Source organism: Magnolia sinica, chromosome 19, assembly GCF_029962835.1.
Source record: "Magnolia sinica isolate HGM2019 chromosome 19, MsV1, whole genome shotgun sequence".
Lineage (NCBI taxonomy): Eukaryota > Viridiplantae > Streptophyta > Magnoliopsida > Magnoliales > Magnoliaceae > Magnolia > Magnolia sinica.
This window is the reverse complement of record NC_080591.1, coordinates 44653998-44674739: the sequence shown is the minus strand read 5'-3', so window position 1 is coordinate 44674739 and position 20742 is coordinate 44653998. Positions and strand designations below refer to the sequence as shown.

The 20742-nt window shown below is 38.2% G+C and overlaps 1 protein-coding gene across 2 annotated transcripts in view; it reads left to right on the top strand.

The window, feature by feature from the left end:
* The first annotated feature begins 11472 nt into the window (after positions 1-11472).
* Positions 11473-20742, top strand: part of LOC131234333 (uncharacterized) — a 55029-nt gene continuing 45759 nt past the window's right edge. The window contains exon 1 of one of the 2 annotated variants that reach the window (XM_058231137.1): positions 11473-12070. In XM_058231137.1, coding sequence (XP_058087120.1) covers positions 11659-12070 — 412 coding nt within the window. In that variant the 5' untranslated portion in view covers positions 11473-11658. The remainder of the gene's footprint in view (positions 12071-20742) is intronic. The other variant, XM_058231138.1, reaches the window with a different exon arrangement.

Here is a 20742-nt window from a genome sequence, read left to right as displayed (position 1 = left end):
CCCCAAAAATCAACCGTGCACGGAACTCAGGTGGCCCACACCATCAAACATGATGTGAAGACATGCTAAAACATATAAAAGTACTTGCTGGGGCCTATCTGAAATTTTGATGCATCTGAAACTTGGACTGACCCCTCCACCAAGTGGAACACACACAATGGATGGACTGGATCTCTTAAGTGACCTACCTTGATGTGAAATATAAAATAAAATAATAAACTAATAAAATAAAATAAAAAGAAAGGGCATGGAGGAGGTGACGTTCTCCCTGGACGTCCAGAGAGTGCGGACCCACCTTTGGGGTAAAGTTTTGTGGGGCTGATCATGGCCACACCATAATGTATGTGCTAAATCTACACCATTCATCCATCTTACTAGCCCCATTTATTGTATGGTCCCAAAAATTAGGTCGATTAGAAGTTCATGTAGGCCATGCCACTTGGACAATGGAAATTGTACTCAAAATACTTAGATTTTTCTGGGGCCCACCTTGGTGATGAAAGGTATATCTGGGTCATTCATCCACTCCTTCAGACCATTTTAAGTCATGAGAAAAAGAATGAAGCAAATCCACACCTTAGGTGGACCACACTATAAGAAATAGTAGGAATAAAAATCTCTACTATTAAATCCTTTGAGTTCTACCGTGATGCGCAACTGCCACTAAAGTTGGGTCAGCCATTAGACCGTGGAGCCAACTCGTTACATGTATTTTATATCCAAGTCATCCATCATTTAGACCATCCATGTGTTATGAGCCCCACCCGACGTATGTACCTTATATCCATGTCATTCATCTAATGGGTGGTATCAACTATGATGTTGTTTGTTGTACAAATTGTTCATGGGGTGAACCCCACCATGTCAATGGGACCCACAATTATACAAAATATAATAATAATAATAATAATAATAATAATAATAATAATAATCAGGAAAGAGAATTTCATGCTTACCAATGAAAACTTTCCTAGACATAATGTGATGCATGTAAAGCCCACCTAGGTGCATGTGTTGTATACCCACACTGCCTATATTTTCCAGTCACTTAGGAAGTGGGCCCACCTCCTGCCCATGGACACAAGATGAAGTAGAACTCAATTTTAGGTGGGCCACGCTACAAGTAGAAACAATAGTAAGAACCATTAGAAATTCTTAAGCCATAATGTGCCCCTATATGCTGGGATGCTTCCTTGACCATGGACTCCACCTTGTAGTATGATGTAGATTCATGCCATTCATCGGTTTATCCTTATCATTTTAGGGTATGGTCCCATAGACTAGTCAGATCCAAATCTCATGCCACGGGGGCAATATTGATCACTTGTCCACCGTTAAATATTTCCTAGAGTTGCAGTAATGTTTGTGAGAAATCTATCCATCTATTCTTTTAACCGACATGGACCGCCTAATATACATGTTTTACCAGCCATTCATCTATTTTGATTAGATCATTTTAGAGTATGGGGATGCCTATATATTTACTGCAATCTAAGTTATTTTCATGGTACCCATTGTAATAGTTATTCCTCATTTAGACCGTCAGTTGGTAGGAATCATGTGGATCACTACACTATAGGAATTTGGGATCTTGGGTGGCCCAACTAGTCGTGTGAATTGGTGGAAGTTGTGTGGGCCACCACACCATGTGAGTGCATGATTTTTATAGCCCACCTAACTGTATGAAATTGGGGCAATTGTATGACTACTTGTCTAAGTGGATTTATGATTGTTGTGGCCCTTAACCATATGATCACTGACAGAATAAATGACAGGTAGATTTGGCGAAATGGTGTTGAATATATAGCTTATAAATCTTGTGATCATGCGTGACGTGGATAGCCGTAAATCATGTGGGTATGTGGGGAATGTGTAGCCTAACCATATGATCATGTGGTGCTTAGGTGACTGTTATGCTATGTGAAATTGTGGTACTGGCCACCTGACTATGTGAAAGTTTAGTAAAGTAGTTGCCTCATTATGCGAGCTATGTTATAATTAAAATAATAATAATAATAATAATAATAATAATAATAATAATAAGTAACCATCTCACCTTAAGTCTCTTATTATAACAAGTAGAGTGACATTTCTGTGGCAACTCAACCATATGGACTTCTGATAATGGAGTGGCCATAAGACCATGTGGGCATATGAGAATTGTGTGATTGCTCAGGTTCGTGGACTATGCTGATGGTGTAACTTATTCTGTATGTGAACTTAGGGCGTGTGTCAGATTGATTATGGACCCTACCTTCATGTGAGTATTGCATATTTCATCATTTATTCATTAGGCTAGCTAAATCTAGAATATGATTCCAAAATGACATAGATCCAATTCCTAAATAAGTCAGACGACATGAAATAGTGTTAATTGAACGTATAACTTTCAAACACTTATGAACCCACTCAATGTATGTATTTTATCCACACTGTTCAATTGTTTTGCCAACTAAATAGGTTTATGATGGAGCCCGTTGAGGTGTGCTTTGTGCATCTGCACTGTTCTTCCTTGTATTACCTTAATTTATGTAAGATACTTATACTATCTACTTGTTGGGACCCACCGTAATGTTTATGTGTGGACCCATCTGCTTGTAGTACCATTTGAAGTAGGACCTACTATGTTGTATAAGACAAACCCGCATTATCCAACCGTAACTAACTCTTTTGTGTATATTATATACCAAGTCATTCAACTTAGGGCTCACTATATCTTATGAAGTTTACATGTGCCTTCCAAACCATTGTAGAACTACTACAATAATTATTTGTAAATCCAATCTACTAACAACCCACGTGAAGATGAAGTTCACTACATTATATGAGTTTGGCCAGCACCATTCATCATGTGACTCATTTACTATATGTTATGTCTAAGCCTTTCATCTCATAACCACTTGGTGCATGTACTTTGTGTCACCACCACTCATTAACCATAAGGCCCAGTTAAAGTATAACCATGTGGTCCCAATAGAAGAAAATCATAATGGGCCAAAGCCACTAATGGAATATCTATCTTGCGAAGGATAACTCTTATTACAATTAATGCTCGTGATTATGATAGTTATGGATGATATTAGTGATGTCAATAATTGTGGTTAATAGAAGCATGTGATTTAATACTTAATTAATATTGCTCCACTCCCTAGCATACTAAATTCATCTACTTAATCATGTTGATATTGATCATACTTATGTACTATGGAATGATGGTATGTGCAAGTGTACTTCAATACATTTGTTCATGTGTAAGACATGTCCTCTTTAGTTTAGTCACATGATCATGGATTGATATAGTTGACAGTGGCATATGATGATTATATGTCATTTTTACCTTAAAGGTTAAGCAGACCCTAAACTCATGACATTATATGCATACCACATGTACTTGAACGTATGCCTTATCATGGTTGCTTGAATTTATGTGTAATCATGACATACATGATGATCGAAATACTATAGTCGTGCCGTATAACATGAGTTAGATCTTAACGATGAAATGTACATCTATGATGATGACTTGGGTTATCCCTGAAAATGAATGGGACACCGGAAGTGTGGAAATAGTAGGGGATGATGTGCCCCTTAGGTTGAAAGTCCCTAAACCCCTATGCTAGATAGGGTTGCCTCACCATCGGGCCAAGTGGATACATGGGTCGTGGATTTGACTCCCACTGACGAGGTTGGGTTGAGAAGAGGTGAGTCCAACCTGCTTAAGTGCTGAGGTGCAAATAGGGACCGGTCTAACTCGCCGGGGAGGAGAAGCGTGAATGAAGTCCGCTACCGGCATGCCGGGTGGAAGTCCACCGCAGGGCGGGTATGTGAGGTTGATTACTGGTGTCTGGTACAAAGTATCGACCACGGTGTTTTCCATGATATACAGTTGGTGGAAGTCCACCACAAGGCAAGTATGCAAGGTCGATTACTAATGTTTGGTGCATGGATGTCGACCATAGTGCTTCCCAAGATATACAATTATAGTATGGTATGACAATATGATGATGATGATGATGTGATTATGGATGCGTGTAATACGATTATGGCTGTGGTAAAGAAGAAATGAAAACATGACTTGGTGATGTTGTTAGCATTGACTCGGAGTATTACCATGATGCATATACATTGCATTGGCATTGACATCATACCTTACGTGCTACACGCCTTTCACATATATGATTTCCTTGTAGCATATTTATCTTGCTTACATGTAGGACACACTGCACACACGTGTGTGCTCACTAGGCTTTTTGCCTAAGCTTCCTATTTCTCCTTTTTTCAGGGTTAGAGTAGCTTGGAAGACTTAGCTTTCTCGATGCATTGCATCTATTTTTCGATTTGGCAATGTTGACATTATGTACCTTTTGTAAAGCATTGTACTTGCAACCATCAAGATTTATAATGGAGAGTGCTGCTTGGTATTTTGATCATGGATCTTCATACTCAGGTATTATTATAATAAAAAAAATTTAGTCGAAAATCTTCCTTGTAGTGTGCCAAACTCGGGACTTGGTGTATGGAAGTCGAGTGCTGGATTCGAGGCATCACGAAAGTTATCCGTCCTCGAATTTGGGCCGTGACAGTCAGGGTATAAGTCTCGAGTCGAGTCGACTCCGATTTATGGAATACAATTTAGAGTTGCGCGCAAACGCCGATTACAGGTCGCGGGTTGCCGAAATTCGACCGTGAGGACCGCGGAAGCCTACGGAATGGTACCGTCTAAGATACGGGTCTCAGACATTATGTGTGTGTATGCGTGTATATATATAGAGAGAGAGAGAGTGAGAGAGAGAAAGAGAGAGTGTGTGTGTATGTAACACCCCGGTTCTTGGAACCCGAGTACACTATTTGTTTTCCAAAAACCTAAGTATTAACCTTTAAAGATACTTAAATTCCATGTACCTTATTTATTTATTTATTTATTATCAGAGTTGGTAATATAGCGGTATGGAAACAATTAAGTATAAGAGGGAGTCCAATTATACAAAACCAAATATTTCAAGCAATTACCCAAAAACTTATACAAACCAATGTCTTAACCTTTACAAACATAACAGTATAAATTAAATACAAATAAAATCAGGAATGAAGAGTCACAAGATCATCTGGCTCCTCCCATTCCACAAGAACACTAGCATACACATCCTCTACGTCTCCTGCACACTGAATATGGTTTAATAGCGTCAATGACTATCCAGTGAGGTATAACCCCCTAGATTTATCGTATCATCAAGATAATTAACCACAGTTATCAGAAAAGGTATAACAAATATTACAAAATGATTATCATGGAAATCAGGTAAGGTTCATCAAATACGCATTCATTAAATAAATTACAGAAGATGATCTTGTTTAAATGCATGGATGTGTGTACATGCTCACAGACCTGGGGATGCACATCCAGCTGGTAAAAAGTCACCCAAGGAGAACTAGCCACCTTGAAAAATACTCAAAGGTACGCCCAAGGAAAACTAGCCACCCGGAAAAGACTGATATATAGATCACCCAATGAGGATTAGTCACCCGAAAAAGGACACAAAGGTATGCCCAAGGAGAAACTAACCACCCGAAAAAGACCATAATAATATATAGATCGCCCAAGGAGAATTAGTCACCCAAAAAAATATACAAATGTACACCCAAGGAGAACTAGTCACCCGAAAAAGATCTCATGCTATAAAAATGCATGATTAGCCCAACCATTATTATTCCAATTTCAAACAATCAATTTAAGAAAGTTCAAAGGTCACTATGGGGGGTTTATCACCCAGCATAGGCCGACAGCTCAGGCATAGTGTCTCATTCCACCATCCCTGGCTTATGAGACTAACAAATAGAATATTTAGAGGTAACCTACTCAACTAATGACCAATTATACTTCTACAAGTGAGACTTATCATCGTAAAATTATATGAAGATGGTTCCTTAAAGCCAAGTAGGGCAAATATGGATAGGGTAAACAACTCATTCCAAGGATGTAATAAAAATGGATTATCCCAAAAGCCACTTAAGTAAGAAACGATCCATAAGATGATAAGTCCACCATAAATGTTTCATTTAATTTATTAGATAAAACGGCCACTAGTTCTAGGACCTCCAATCATTCCATCAATTGATCATGAATAACAAAATAAATCATGTATAATATTATCGAGATAGCACATGCATATCTAAATTGTACATTTTAAATCAGATTAGAGGCATCTAATTCATATTGAATCCAATTCATCTATTATTTTAAGGAATCAAAATTAATAAGAGCAATTCACTATGTTAAGCAATGAATGAGATAAATGAGCAAGGATAATTTGTTATCCTTGCAGAGCTAATCATCAAGATGTAGAAAAATCTTGAAGGGTAATCCTCACCTTTAAATTAGACAATCACAATACGAACGTTCTAATGCACGAATCCAACTCGAACGGGTTGGAGCTAAGTTCCTTACATCTTCTATTGTTAAGATTATAACTTCGGGCTTTGATCTCCTACGGGAAATTAAACCATAAAATTAAGGAAAAATAAGATTTACCAAGCAAGAGAGTTTAATTCACCCTGAGTTAACTCAATTTGATCGACACAACTCGCTATAGACTCAATTTGGCCATAATTTGGATTTTAACTACATATGTATAATCATGGTCCTTAGAAATTTCACTCAATATTCGATTTCCATATTTAATACTATTAGTCTAGTCTAAACTATAATTCAATTCAAATGGAGAGTGACTCACCTAGACATTTGGGTAGACCGCCAGCTTAGGACTCAACTGTACATTAGCTCATTTTGCGATAGCTCGGTCCCAACCGAAGCGGACTCTAGGAGAACACATCTGAATACGGAAGGATTAATTCAATCACAACACGAGAATTAAAGAATGACACTTAGAAATTTACTTACCCAAAACCAAGTTCTTTATCACTTGATAAAGTCAAGATCTCTCTAGCAAGGCATCCAAATGTTGCTGAACCTAGAACACCTTCGAGATGAGCTTGACTCGGGTGAACTCGGCTGCCTTGACTGAGTTAACTCAGTGACCACTTTCTCAGCTACCCTTTCCTCTTCTTCTTTGTCTTTCTTCTTCTTCCCTTCTTTCTTCTCTATTCTTCTTTCTCCTTTCTATGTTTCTTTCACGTCCAAATATCCGGACTCAGCGGACTCGACCCTTGACTCGTCGAGTCGAGTCCGCAACTCGACCAGCAACTCAGTCTGGTTAAAATGGGTGCAGTACTCGATGCACCCTGCTGATTCTCCCATCCTTCTTCTTCGCTCTCTCCTTCTCTTCTCCTGCTTCTCTGTTGTTAATGTCCATCAATTGGACTTGATGATTTCGCCCCGACTCGCCATGATTCGAGCTGAGTTGAGCAACTCAGTTGTGGCAACAGATGGATAGCCCTCCCTTCTTCTTCTTCTTCTTCTTCTTCTTCTCCTTCATCTTTCTCTGTTGGAAGCAACTGGGTGAAGCCCTAGACCCGGTCTGATCTTACAGACTCGGACCGAGCTGACTCGACTTGTTGCGATGACAGAAACGGCGCTACTCTCCTTCTCTTTCCGTTTTCTATTTTTGGTATCCGTTGCCCTAAAAGGAAAAAGGCTATTTATAGCCTTATGGGAGCCTAGAAGGATCGGCTCTAAATCAGCTGATTAGTTACGGGCTTGGTTCGCTAATCTCAATCAACAAAGAGAGATTGTTGATGATCTCTTCAAAAGTTGTTTACATGGCTGTAATCCAATGTTACAATTGGATTTCTGACATCATGGTCCATCGTATGGGCGGCCCTGATCAGAGAATGGGCCCATCACTAGGTGATGGCTTTCTCGGATGAACGGTGAAGATGATGGGTTCGATCATGGTGATTTATGATCCATGGCCCGATCCTCATATCCGTAGCTTTTGGATGGATCGGATGGGTCGAGAGAACACTGTGGGACCCATCATTTGGACAGTCAGGATGAAACTCCTGATGGTTAGTGCGTTTTGGAGTTGCGGCAGTTTTCACGCGGTATTGAGTTCTCTCACGAGAATTAGTGATTGCCGCTGACGAGGCTTTAAGGAGCCCTAGACTGGACGACTAGGATGCTCCCAAAGGCTTTCTAGAAACAAAAGGACCACTAGGATTGTGCCAGCAATGCACAAAGGAATATTCTTTCCGCCACTTTTACAGCTATGGAAACCCTAAAAACGGAATGAATAAAGGGTTGAGATGCACCGGAATGGAAGGCTGGGATTGCGTAAGGACTTCTGCTATGGTTTCTAACGTGACAGGAGGGGATTGGTTTTCCATTTTCAGAAAAACTCCCCTAATGCGTTCAGTTTTCATCCTAATGTGTGCGTACACCGGTGAGTTCTAACAAGTGGAACAACCAAGGTTTTGGTGAGATCCATCTTTTGGATCATACGGACAGTTCAGATCATCCGAACGGACGATGATGGTAGGCCCGAATTCAAACTGACGAATCTCAATTGTTGCTGGCAGGAAAAGAGGAGAAAGGAGAGGAACATCCTCCTTTTTCGTTTTGAAATCGGGTCAGCTCTATATGACCGAGCTGACAGGTTCGGTGTTGCGCGAGTGCACGCGCACTTTGTGTACATGCAGCCAAGGTGGGGTCCACACTGGTGTTCATGATGGGATCTACTCCATTCATTCTGTTCTGCTACTCCCCTAATAGGTCATTATGCCAGTTTTCCAATAGCTCTAGCAATTAAATGGGCCATAAATCTAGATTTTGGTTATTTAGTTGTATTTTTGCCGTTCTAATAGCCAGATTATTCTTAATTTTCATATCAATGGTTAAAAAGTTCAAGGGTCCACTTAGCTAGGAATTAACTGTTGGATTAGGGTTTAGATGTCCTAATTCTCATTCATTATATTACTTATCATTATTAAAATCTCATTATCATTATCATTACCATTATTATTATTATTATTTTAAAATTATAGAGTCTACTTTTAAACAGAGTTGTTCTTGCAGTAGAATAACATCTATGAGTCGTATGCTTAATTCTTAAAGTATTTTAACTGTTTAGTGGGCCACAACACAAGAACATCTAGTGACCAATCTCGACATCTTAACCCTTCAAATGATCCAACGGTTAGATTGACCCGTATTTAGCTATCAATAACCCTAGGGATTTTAAGAATGTTTAAGTGAGATATGTGAGTTGAATATGAAGACAATAATCTGATGTGTATTTTCAAAGGATAGACCGATGTAAACCCGATGAATAGTGGATCTGATCGATTGATAATTCATCTTGAAGGCTAATGGGTGGATAGCTTGACCTATGGATGGAGATTACTTACCATGATTAGACTTAGGACTGATGTGGGAGAACGTTCACAAAAGCTAGGTCAGTATTTATAATATGTTAGGTTACATGGTAACACCCGATACTACTGAAAAGTACGGGGTGTTACACACACAGAGAGAGAGAGAGAGAGAGATAGAGAGAGAGAGAGAGAGATGCTCACACACAACTAGTTGGACCGTCCAACTAGTTCGATTAATTAATGCTAATTAATGTTGAGATGGAGATAGGACTTTGTTTCACGTTACCTTTCAAACGGGTCTTTCAAAATGGTTAATGGCTTGGGTGGGCCCTTTTGTGGCGTTAATGTAAAATCCATCTGACCATCATGTGTGTCACCCGATGTTAGACTTATGGACTGAAAATCAACCCCATTGGTGGTTCAGGTGGATCGCATAGTTGGAAACAGTGTGCTGAAATATCTCACCCTCCAAAATAATTCATTTGATGAGGCCCACTTAAATCACCTGTGGATCTTATTTTTCGGTCCCACACCTAGAATTTTCAGTCTCATCTAATGGTTGGAGTGGATTTTACATATTTATAATTGGGGTCCTGTAAAAATCAAAGGTGGACATCTCTTCCTCAAATGTTCTATTGGTGTGGCTCACTTGAATTACAAGTCTACCTTATATTTCGGCTCTAGACCTACAATGAGATTGCACATCTGATGGTCGGAGTAGATCTCATATATATAACTCTGTAGGCCATATCAAAAATCAAGGTAGGCCTTTTCTCCCTTTGTTAAACTTCTTCAGATTTCGAGAGAAAAGGTGCGTGTTTCGAAAAAAGTGGGAGTGGATTAGGTGCAGCCTATCCTCAAGTAGTACTGTACATCCCTAACCCTGGGGCCTACCTTGATATACGTATTGTATATCCATGCCCTACATCTATATTTTCAGCTCATGATAGGACATGATTCAAAAAATAAAGTAGATAAAATTCTTAGGTGGACCACACCATAGAAACTGTGGTGATTAGCCATTAAAAACTTTTTGTGGGCCAAAAGTTTTGAATCAAGCTGAAATTTGTTTTTTATTTTTAATTTATTTCATCAAGGTCTTTTTGAACTTATCAATAAGTTGGCTCGCAAGTAAAAAATTATGGTGAGCCTTAGGAAATTTTTAATGGTAAGAGTTCAATATCCACTTCATTTTTTAGATCAATGTTCTAAAATGAGCTAATAAGACCAATAGACAGTGTGGATATACAATACCTACATCAACGTGGGCTGCATGATCAGGGACGAATTGTGTTGCATGAGGAAGGGGACGCACTTAATCCACTTTTTTTTTTTTCTTTCGAAAAAATATAATAAGCACTTTTTTCTTGTAATAGAGCCCGAAGAAAGTTAACGACTGAAGAGGAATGTATAACCTTATTTTTATTGGGTCCATCGCGATGTGCATGTGACATCTAGTATGATCGTCAGATGTGTCATCTCATTCTATGTCTTGGTATAAAATATCAAACTGACTATTGATTCAGGTAGGCCACACCAATAGAACAGTAGAGGGAGAGATGTCAACCTCTGATTTTTATAATACTCACAATCATGAGTAAATTAAATCAACTCCAACCATTACATGCCACACCAAAAGGTTAGACGTTGAACTAAAAAATTAGGGCCATACTTGATTTAAGTGTACCTCATCAAAAGAATTATTTTAGAAGGTAAGCTTTTTTCGCACACTATTTCCATTTGTGCAATCCACTTGAGCCATGGATAGAGTTGATTTTTGGTTCCTAGGTCTAACATGGGTTGACATATATGATGGTCAAGGTGAATTTTACATTAAAACCGCAGTGGGGCCCACCCAAGCTAGGGATTATTCTCAAGAGACCCCTTAAAAAGCTAAGGTGAAGCAAATACCCTCTCTCTCATATTAAATGCGTAGCTAGTTTGGCCAATACATAGCGCCCAACCAGCTGTGTGTGAGCATTTCTTTTATATATATATATATAGAGAGAGAGAGAGAGAGAGAGAGAGCCCGTGTTCCAATGCATATCTTACCAGACTTGACCTTTTTTACTATTAAGCACAAGGTCATCATTGTAGCCGAAAATCTTCCGTTAGACTTCTCCCCATGCTTGCTTGTGGTATAATTTGAGTCCATCGATCAGCGTAAAAATACCTTCTATGCTCGGATGCGCAAGTATTAGTGCGGTAGAACCATTTTCAAAATGGTGGTGATTTATCATCGTGGGCACGTACGCAACGCACGTGCTGTAGGGCTTAAAGCAGGGTTTAAGGCGGTCGTGTCGCCCCCCTCCGGCATACAACACCCTTCCGCTCATACACCGGCAATAAGAAAGAAATGCACATCACCAAACTTCTCTCCATCTAACCATGAAAACCCTAACTTCAAAAATCCTCTTTTCCTATTCTTCTTTCTCTTCTTCTCCTTCTCCGGCCTTCTTCCGCTCTTTTTCTTTCATTCTCTTCCATTCCAGCTCTACCGAAGAATTACAGAAGAAGAGAGGAGGACTCTCTTCTTCTTCTTCTTCATCTATTTCCTGGCGCCATCACGATGATGACAGCCGTAATGTGAAAGTCTCGGTGTGGTGGGACTTTGAGAACTGCTCTGTCCCCACCGGCGTCAACGTCTTCAAGGTGAGCAACCGTATTACTTCTGCCCTCAGAGCCAATGGAATCAAGGGTCCGGTCACGATCACCGCGTTCGGGGACGTTTCCCAGCTCTCTCGCTCGAATCAGGAGGCGCTTTCTTCAACGGGCATCTGCCTTACCCACGTACCTAACAGTCAGTATATTTTGACTTCTTCTCCTTCCCTTTTTTTTTTTCCCGAAATGCTGAGGCGATTCCCTCACCCATTCCCACCACTCATCAATTCCCTGGCCCAAAATCAAGCCAGTCCACTTACCAGGTGGGCCGCCACTTGTGCTTTTATGGAGACCATAGTCATCTTTCTTCTAACCGTCCATTTTTATTCCATTTGTTTGACCCACCTGATGAGTGGCCAGCTAGATTTCTGGGCCAGGGAATGTTCACCAATGGACCTTGTTGGGTCTTTTCAAAATAATTTTGTTTTATAAAAGAGAATTTAGAAAAAGAGTCGTGGCTTTTGGTGATTGTTGGTGACCATTCATTTGTGAATGGTGGTGCCTCTAGGTAAAGGGAGCATCATTTGAATTTGAAATGGTGGAGGGATGCCATTGTTGAAAAGACACCACCATTGTTGAAAAGACACTATGGAAGAAAATGTCTTTTCATGAAAAGGGCCTTAAAGCATCTCTTGTGATTCTATATAAACCCATCTTTGGGTCAATCTAAAAATCACAATTCCAATAATCTCCTCTCCATCTTCTCTTTCTTTTTCATTTTCAATTTTGGATGGTTTTTGAAAAGTTACAGTTTTCAGGCACCAAACTGTAAACAACTTTTCAGGTAGTAAATTGCAAACAGTTTTCAGGGGGTAAATTGTAACAACATAGAAATCAGGGGTGTACGCTGTAACAGTGTGTTCGGGGTGCAGTTTTTTGATTTTGCAGGCCGAAACCCACATTTCCCCAATCTTAGAGAAGAGGCTTATTGTATCCTGGAGGCGGATTTGTTGTAACCCTCTTGCAAATTGGTTTAATCACCAATAGGGTGCGAATATCGCCTTAAAGATAGCAACATCGTAACGCACCTTAAGGTTATATTTAAGTGATTATTTTTCTTTCCGCCTAAACCCTAACAATTTTTAAGGCGATATTATGACCTCTTCTATGGGTCATCCTGACATTTTTTGAATTACACCGTTTGACGGCTCAAATTTTCTTTGATGACAATCAATGGTGCATCTCTTCCTTACATCACTCAAGTTGGATCACGTGCTCACTCAATATCCTCCTTCACGACCATCTAACAATGATACGACAGAATAAATTCAAAAGCGATAAGATTTGAAGCGTAACAACTACCTATACAAAGGTCATATCTTCAACGCGCTTTCGGACTCGTTGTATGCTCTTTACCGTCAAAAGAAGACCGCTAAGGATTTGTGGCAGGCGTTGCTCACCAAATACACATTAGAGGACGAGGGCAACAAAAAATTTTTTGTAAGTTAGTTTTTAGAATTCAAAATGTTAGATGGAAAACCTGTCTTGATCAAGTACATAAGTTACAAGTTATCATCCTATAGATTATTGCCGATGACATTAATCTCAACGAATCCTTCCAAGTATCCACCATAATAGCCAAACTTCCACCTAAATAGAAGGATATTAGAAAATCATTGAAACAGAAAAAACAGAAAATGTCCTTTGAGGACCTCCTAATGTTTCTTCGAATAGAAGAAGAATCTAGGATCCGTGACAAAAAGGAAGAGCCACATGAGGCCCTAAGTAACGTTAATATAGTCGAGAAAATTGTGAATCGGAAATCGAAGAAGCCACCTTTTAAGAAAGATGATTGGTTCAAACCTAATAACCAAGGGTTTAAAAAGAACACATCTAAGAAGGGTTTATGTTTCTTTTGCAAAATTCCTGGTCACTTTAAGAAAGATTGCTGAAAATACAAAAAGAAAATGAAAGAAAAGAAACGGCAAGTCAATATGATGGAAGACATGAATCTGGCAACTGTCATCTTTGAAGTTAATATGGTGAATGGGGATGTTGAATGGTGGGTAGATTCTGACGCTACCAAACATTTACAACATGTTCAATTCCTACGAAATAGTGGGGGATAATCAAGAACTATATATGGGGAATGCCTCCACATCCAATGTTGTAGGAAAAGAGAAAGTAAGACTTTTAACTTCTAGAAAAGTTCTTACTCCGAACGATGTGCTGTATGTACCAGATATTAAGCAGAATCTTATATCAACTAGTCTACTGACTAAGTTTGGATTCAGACTCCTATTTGAATCTGATAAATTGATTATGTCTAAAAATGGGGTATATGTAGGGAATAGCTATGTATCCAATGAAATGTTCAAGTTGAACCTTATGAATGAAAATTTTTCTTCCGTTTATATGCTTGATTCACATGATGTTTAGCATGCTAGATTAGAACATATTAGTTATCGTAGTATGGATAATATGTCTATATCTTAATCTAATTCTTTGTTTTTATTTTTATTTTTTTATTTTTATAACACGCACACACACCGCCACACACTCACACCGTAGTGGGATTTCACCACCTATGGGTACTCGAACCCTTCACCAGGTGTTGAAACTCCTAAGAGTCTATCACTGGAGCAAGAGCAAGGACCCATCTTAATCTAATTCCTAAGTATACAAAACCTAATAACAAATGTAGTATTTGTGTACAATCCAAAATAGCTAGAAAATCGTTTCTTAAGGTGGAAAGAGAATCACAACTCCTAGACCTAGTTCATAGTGACATATGAGAAATGAGCGGTTTAATAACGAGAGAGAGAGAGAGAGAGAGAGAGAGAGAGAGAGAGAGAGAGAGAGGTATTTCATAACCTTTATAGATGATTTTTCCCGTTATACCCTATTATACTTATTGAAAAATAAAGATGAGGCATTACAAAAATTCAAGATATAAAAAGCAGAAGTAGAGAATCATTTAGACCGAAATATTAAAATCCTAAGGTCGGACAGGGGAGGAGAATATTTATCCTTAGAATTCTCAGAGTTTTGCAAAACTCATGGTATAATTCACCAAATTACAACTCCCTATTCACCCCAACAAAATGGTATAACAGAACAAAAAAACAGGTCTCTCATAGACATGGTAAACTCTATGCTCAATAATGCAAAATGAAGTTCAGGATTTTGGAGAGAAGCCCTATTGACTACCTGTCATATATTTAATAGGATATCTCACTCTAAGACTTGTAAGACTTCATATGAACTGTGGAAGAATAGGATTCCTAACATCTCATACTTCAAGGTATGGGGTTGTAGAGCCTTAGTTAGTTTTACTGAGTCTAAAAAACCTAAGATAGGGTTGAGATCTCTTGAGTGTATTTTCATAGGATATGCACAAAATAGTAAGGCTTATAGGTCTCTAGTTGTAGAATCTAATCATGCGATCCCAGTAAACACTACAATAGAATCTAAAGATGCTGAGTTTTATGAAAACTCATTCTCTTTTGTAACTAGAAAAGAGACAAGATATCAAGATCCTAGTATAAACAGTAGTTCTCAAATATCTCAAGATATTAACAATCTCGATAAAGAGGACATAAAAATTAGAATGACCAAGAGGATCAACAGGTACATCTTTCGGACCCAATTTCTACCTTCTATTAATAGAAAGAGATACTGTTAATAGAAAGAGATAAAGAAAACATAATAGAGGAAACCATGTTGGTATATAACATAAAAAATAATCCGATAACAATAGATGATGCACTTAGATCTCAGGATGCTTATTTTTGGAAGGAAGTTATAAACGATGAGATGAATTATATATTGTAAAATGGAACATGAAAACTTATGGATCTGCCCCTAGGATCAAAACCAATATGCTGTAAATGGATTTTCAAAAGAAAACTAAGACCAGATGGAACCACAGAAAGGTTTAAGGCCAGATTAGTGGCTAGTGGATTTACACAAAAAGGTATTGATTTTTTTGATACCCATGTTCTAGTAGCAAGGATATCAACTATCCGAGTTTTAGTTGCTCTAACATCCATCTATAAGTTGGAAATTCATCAGATGGATGTAAAGACAACTTTTCTAAATGGTAACCTCGATGAAGAGGTTTATATGGAGCAACTAGAAGGTTTTATAGTTCCAGGACAGGAAAATAAAGTGTGTAAATTTATCAAGTCACTATATGGACTTAAACAAGCACTTGAGCAATGGCATGAAAAATTCGATAAAGTAGTCACCTCATATGACTTTAAGATTAATGAATTTGATAAATGTGTATATTCGAAATTATCTGATAATAAAAGAGTAATTATATGTTTCTATGTAAATGATATGTTAATCTTTGGAACATGTTTAGAAGTTATAAATAACACTGAAAGATTCTTATCATCTAGTTTTGATATGAAGGATATGGATGGAGTTAATGTGATTCTAGATATCAAGTTATTAAGAAACAATGATGGTATAAATCTATCTTAATCACATTATATTGAAAAGATACTTAAAAAGTTTGATCACTATGATAAGAGCCCAGTTTCTAATCCTTTTGATTCTAATATCAAGTTAATTAAAAATGAAGGTCGTAGTGTATCTCAGTTAGAGTATTCCAAGGTGATAGGTAGTCTTTTGTATGCTATGATTTCTACTCAACTTGATATTGCTTTTGCAGTAGGTAAATTGAGTAGGTTTACAAGTAATCCAAGATTAGATCATTGAAATGCTATCTTTAGAATACTAAGATACTTGAGGAAAATAATTGACTATGGTTTATATTTTTCTAGTTATCTTAGTATGCTTGAAGGGTATAGTGATGCAAATTGGGTCACTGATTCTAATGAATCCAAGTCTACCAGTGGATGGATTTTTATACTTGGAGGAGCTGCCATTTATTGGGAATCCAAGAAACAAACTTGCATATCTCACTCTATCATGAAATTTGAATTCATAGCTTTGGCGGCTAGTAGTAAAGAGGCAGAGTAGTTAAAAAACTTGTTATTAGAAATGCCATTATTGGTAAGGCCTTTGCCACCGGTATCTATCTACTGTGATAGTAAAGTGACACTGTCAAAGGCATATAACAAGACTTATAACCGAAAATCTAGATATATCGGTCTAAGGCATAGTTTTGTGCGACAACTACTTGGTGACGATGTTATAATAATACCATATGTACGATCTATCCAAAATCTAGCGGACCTGTACACTAAGGGACTGGCAAGGGATGTTGTCAGTAGAACATCAAGATGAATGAGATTTAAGCCAATTTCACAGACACCAGATGAGGAAAACCCAACCTAAGTTAATAAGTTCAATGGGCAAAGTAGCTCGCAGGAAGTATCTGAAACAGCACTATACGTTTTCTGTCTGTCTTATTCCTAGAGTTATGTATAGTGCAGGGTACTTGTAATGATGAAAAAGAGGATGAGCCGCTGCTCTTAATGAGTCCTTTCAAGGGTGCTATATTTACAGGGGCATTCATAAAGACTCACCTATATGAGTATCGGAAGTGGGGCCGCTTCCTGATGTTCGAGAGTTTTTGCTACTCTCATGAACTCATGAATCCAAGACAGAGCACAAGGCTGTTAATGTGCTATAATTTTAGAACACATGTCAATTGAAATATATGTGCGTGTGGCATGTCCGGTTGTGTCATATAAAATACTTAGTTCAAGACTACAGTCATTAAGGATTTTGATACAACTTTGATTTGTTTACACTAAGTAAAGGTTCAAGTTCATAAGACACCTTCTCCTATGCACATATTTTCCTTACATACCCTGACCTCTGTATTTTGAAAAATAGTGGGGGATTGTTGGGTTTTTTTTTTTTTCAAAATAATTTTGTTTTATAAAAGAGAATTTAGAAAAAGAGTCGTGGCTTTTGGTGATTGTTGGTGACCATTCATTTGTGAATAGTGGAGCCTCTTGGTAAAGGGAGCATCGTTTGAATTTGAAATGGTGAAGGGATGCCATTGTTGAAAAGATACCATGAAAGAAGATGTCTTTTCATGAAAAGGGTCTTAAAACATCTCTTGTGATTCTATATAAACCCATCTTTAGGTCAATCCAAAAATCATAATTCCAACAATCTCCTCTCCATCTTCTTCTTCTTCTTCTTCATTTTCGGTTTTGGATGGTTTTTGAAAAGTTATAGTTTTCAGGCGCTAAACTGCAAACAGTTTTTCAGGGAGTAAATTGCAAACAATTTTCAGGGGGTAAATCGTAACAACACAAAAGTCAGGGGTGTACGCTGTAAAAGTGTGTACGGGGTGCGGTTTTTCGGTTTTGCAGGCCGAAACCCACATTTCTCCGGTCTTGGAGAAGAGACTTATTGTATCTTGGAGGCGGATTTGCTGTAACCCTCTTGCAAATTGGTTTAGTCAATAATAGGGTGGGAATATCGCCCTAAAGATAGCAACATCGTAACGCGCCTTAAGCCTATCTTTAAGTGATTAATTTTCTATCTTTCCGCCTAAACCCTAAAAGACCTTGCCGAATGAAGGGCTGGAATATCTAACACATGTGCCATGTCATCACACGTTTCATGAATCCCCTCTTCAATCAATGATCACACCAAGCATCCTAATAGTTCTCTTCCATTTAGCCATTTTCATTTTCTTAATACTTCAACTTGATGGGAGTCCATGATATTCACTGCCAGTTCTGGCTTCTGCTGAGATTGCGATTGTTAAAATTTCCTGTGACCTATACTGTTCATCTGGCTGGTCCCACCATGGGCGGACAATGAGCCGAAGATGCTTTGCATTTCCAAGAGGAAATATGTAACTTGGCTTCCAAGACTGTTGCTTTTGCTAATGCAGTTCTTTGCAAGTTGTGGCCTGTGGGCTGTTCTTGACAGGCAATATAACAAAAAGCTCTCTTCCATTGATCAATTCAAGCTATGATTTTGGTTGTAGACGGACATCCATTTCAATGTCCATTTCCATTCCAAAAATCAGATCATCACTAGGATTGCCTGTCTTGTTTCTTGCATGTTGCCCTATCCACAATGGGGCCAGTCCACCAGATGAATGTTTTGGGTCACTGTAAGGTGGTTCCGCCTGCTAACTAAAATGTCTCGACTTTATACTGACATTGAGTATGTTCAGAAACTAAAGTCACAGAGGAAGTAATTATTGAATTGGAGAAGAGTTATATTGACAGCTGAAATGAATAATAGACTCGCAGGTTCAGAATGCAATGGTGACTTTGAAGGGCCTTCATCCTGATAAGTTTCAACTGCATGAAATCTTGAAGATGCATGACCATGTACCAGATTGTCCTATTTAAATCCTCCTGGATAAGCCGATCAATAAAAAAAACCCCTTGGATAAAAGATGAAAGGAAATAATAGCACACTGAGCCTGATCCGAAATTATGCCCAATCCTGGCCCCTAATGTGTCAGTTACCAATATATTCCAATGGTCAATTTTAATTCATCTAAAAACTTATCCAAATGACTTAGTTTCAGTGGCCTTTCCAAAATACAAAAGACTTTAGTTTCAGTAATCACCTTTCATAGTCAACCCCCCGAAACCAAGCCAAGAGTTTTATAGTTTCAATCCCCATGTGCTTCACTCTCTGTAACTGAGTTTGAAATCCTTGATTGCAGAAATTTAGCCAACTTAACATACATGGTCTTTACTACACCTCTATCCTCCCATGTCGAAAAGCAGCTCCTACTCAACAGTGTAAATCTGAAAGTGAATTTCAAGGACTGGGTAACGTCTTCCATGTTGCACTCTTTGTTATGTGCTCAATTGTATGGTTCTTTAGATTTTCATATTACTTGAGTGTAGAAGCTGATTTAGCAACAGTACTAACATCTTTTTAAGTCGTGATATATGAAAGATGAGATATGAAGGTTTGTTCACCTACCAAGGACAAGGCCTTAGATGGGATCGTTAGCAAAATAAGATAAGCTAGTGTCAAGTTGGTGTCAAGATGCCAAGACAATGCTATGATGATGATGATACTTGAATGATGCGAAGGATTATTGTTGAGTAAGGGAAATCTAAATTTTAGGTTAGTTGTCCAATTCTTTGGATGCATTTTTACTAGTCTTATCCATGTTTTTGTTTTTCCCTCTTATGAGATCATGGAAAGAATTTGTCTCTGTGACTGTGATACCATCTTCTTAGTCACATGGCAAGAGTTTGCATATGGGATTTACTCTAGATTGCATTTGTGATTTACTTCTCCAAATTGCATGGCCAACTATTAAAGTTTACTACTGCCTCGTGATTTCATTCCTTCCAAGGTAGTACTTTGTGTAGCTGAGTTCTTGATGCAGTCTCATTTCTGACAAATCCATGACACAAATGGCTCTAGTAAAAGGGTGACGAACAATAGCGGCAGTTGTCTTGAAAGAACTTGTCCATGCATCCTTGCTAGTGTCTCAGTAATGGTTGGCAATAGCCAATGAAAAGATGGATTCTATGAGCAACTCAACAGGAATCAAGTAGGTTCCTTTTGCAAAACCGGGGAAAATTCGCTTGTCGGAAAATAATATCGAGGATAACCTTATGGCTAAAACTCAATTTCAATCATCAATCGATAATCAATAACAAACCCTTATATTGAATATTCAAATCTCCTAAATTTAAATACTCTACCAAAAAAGAAAAGAAAATCTCCCAATCACAAACACTTACCAATTCCGAATTCCTCAAAGAAAAACCAACTAGGTTGCTGATTGTTGACATTTCAAGAAAAAAAGTAAAATACTGTAAGATAACCAAGAGAGAATATCTCATAAGCTTTGAGACGTACAAGTAAGGACGATTCATAATATCATTGACAACCAAATACTTATTACAAAAATGGAAAGTAATAAAGAGATGTCTAAGGGATAAGAAT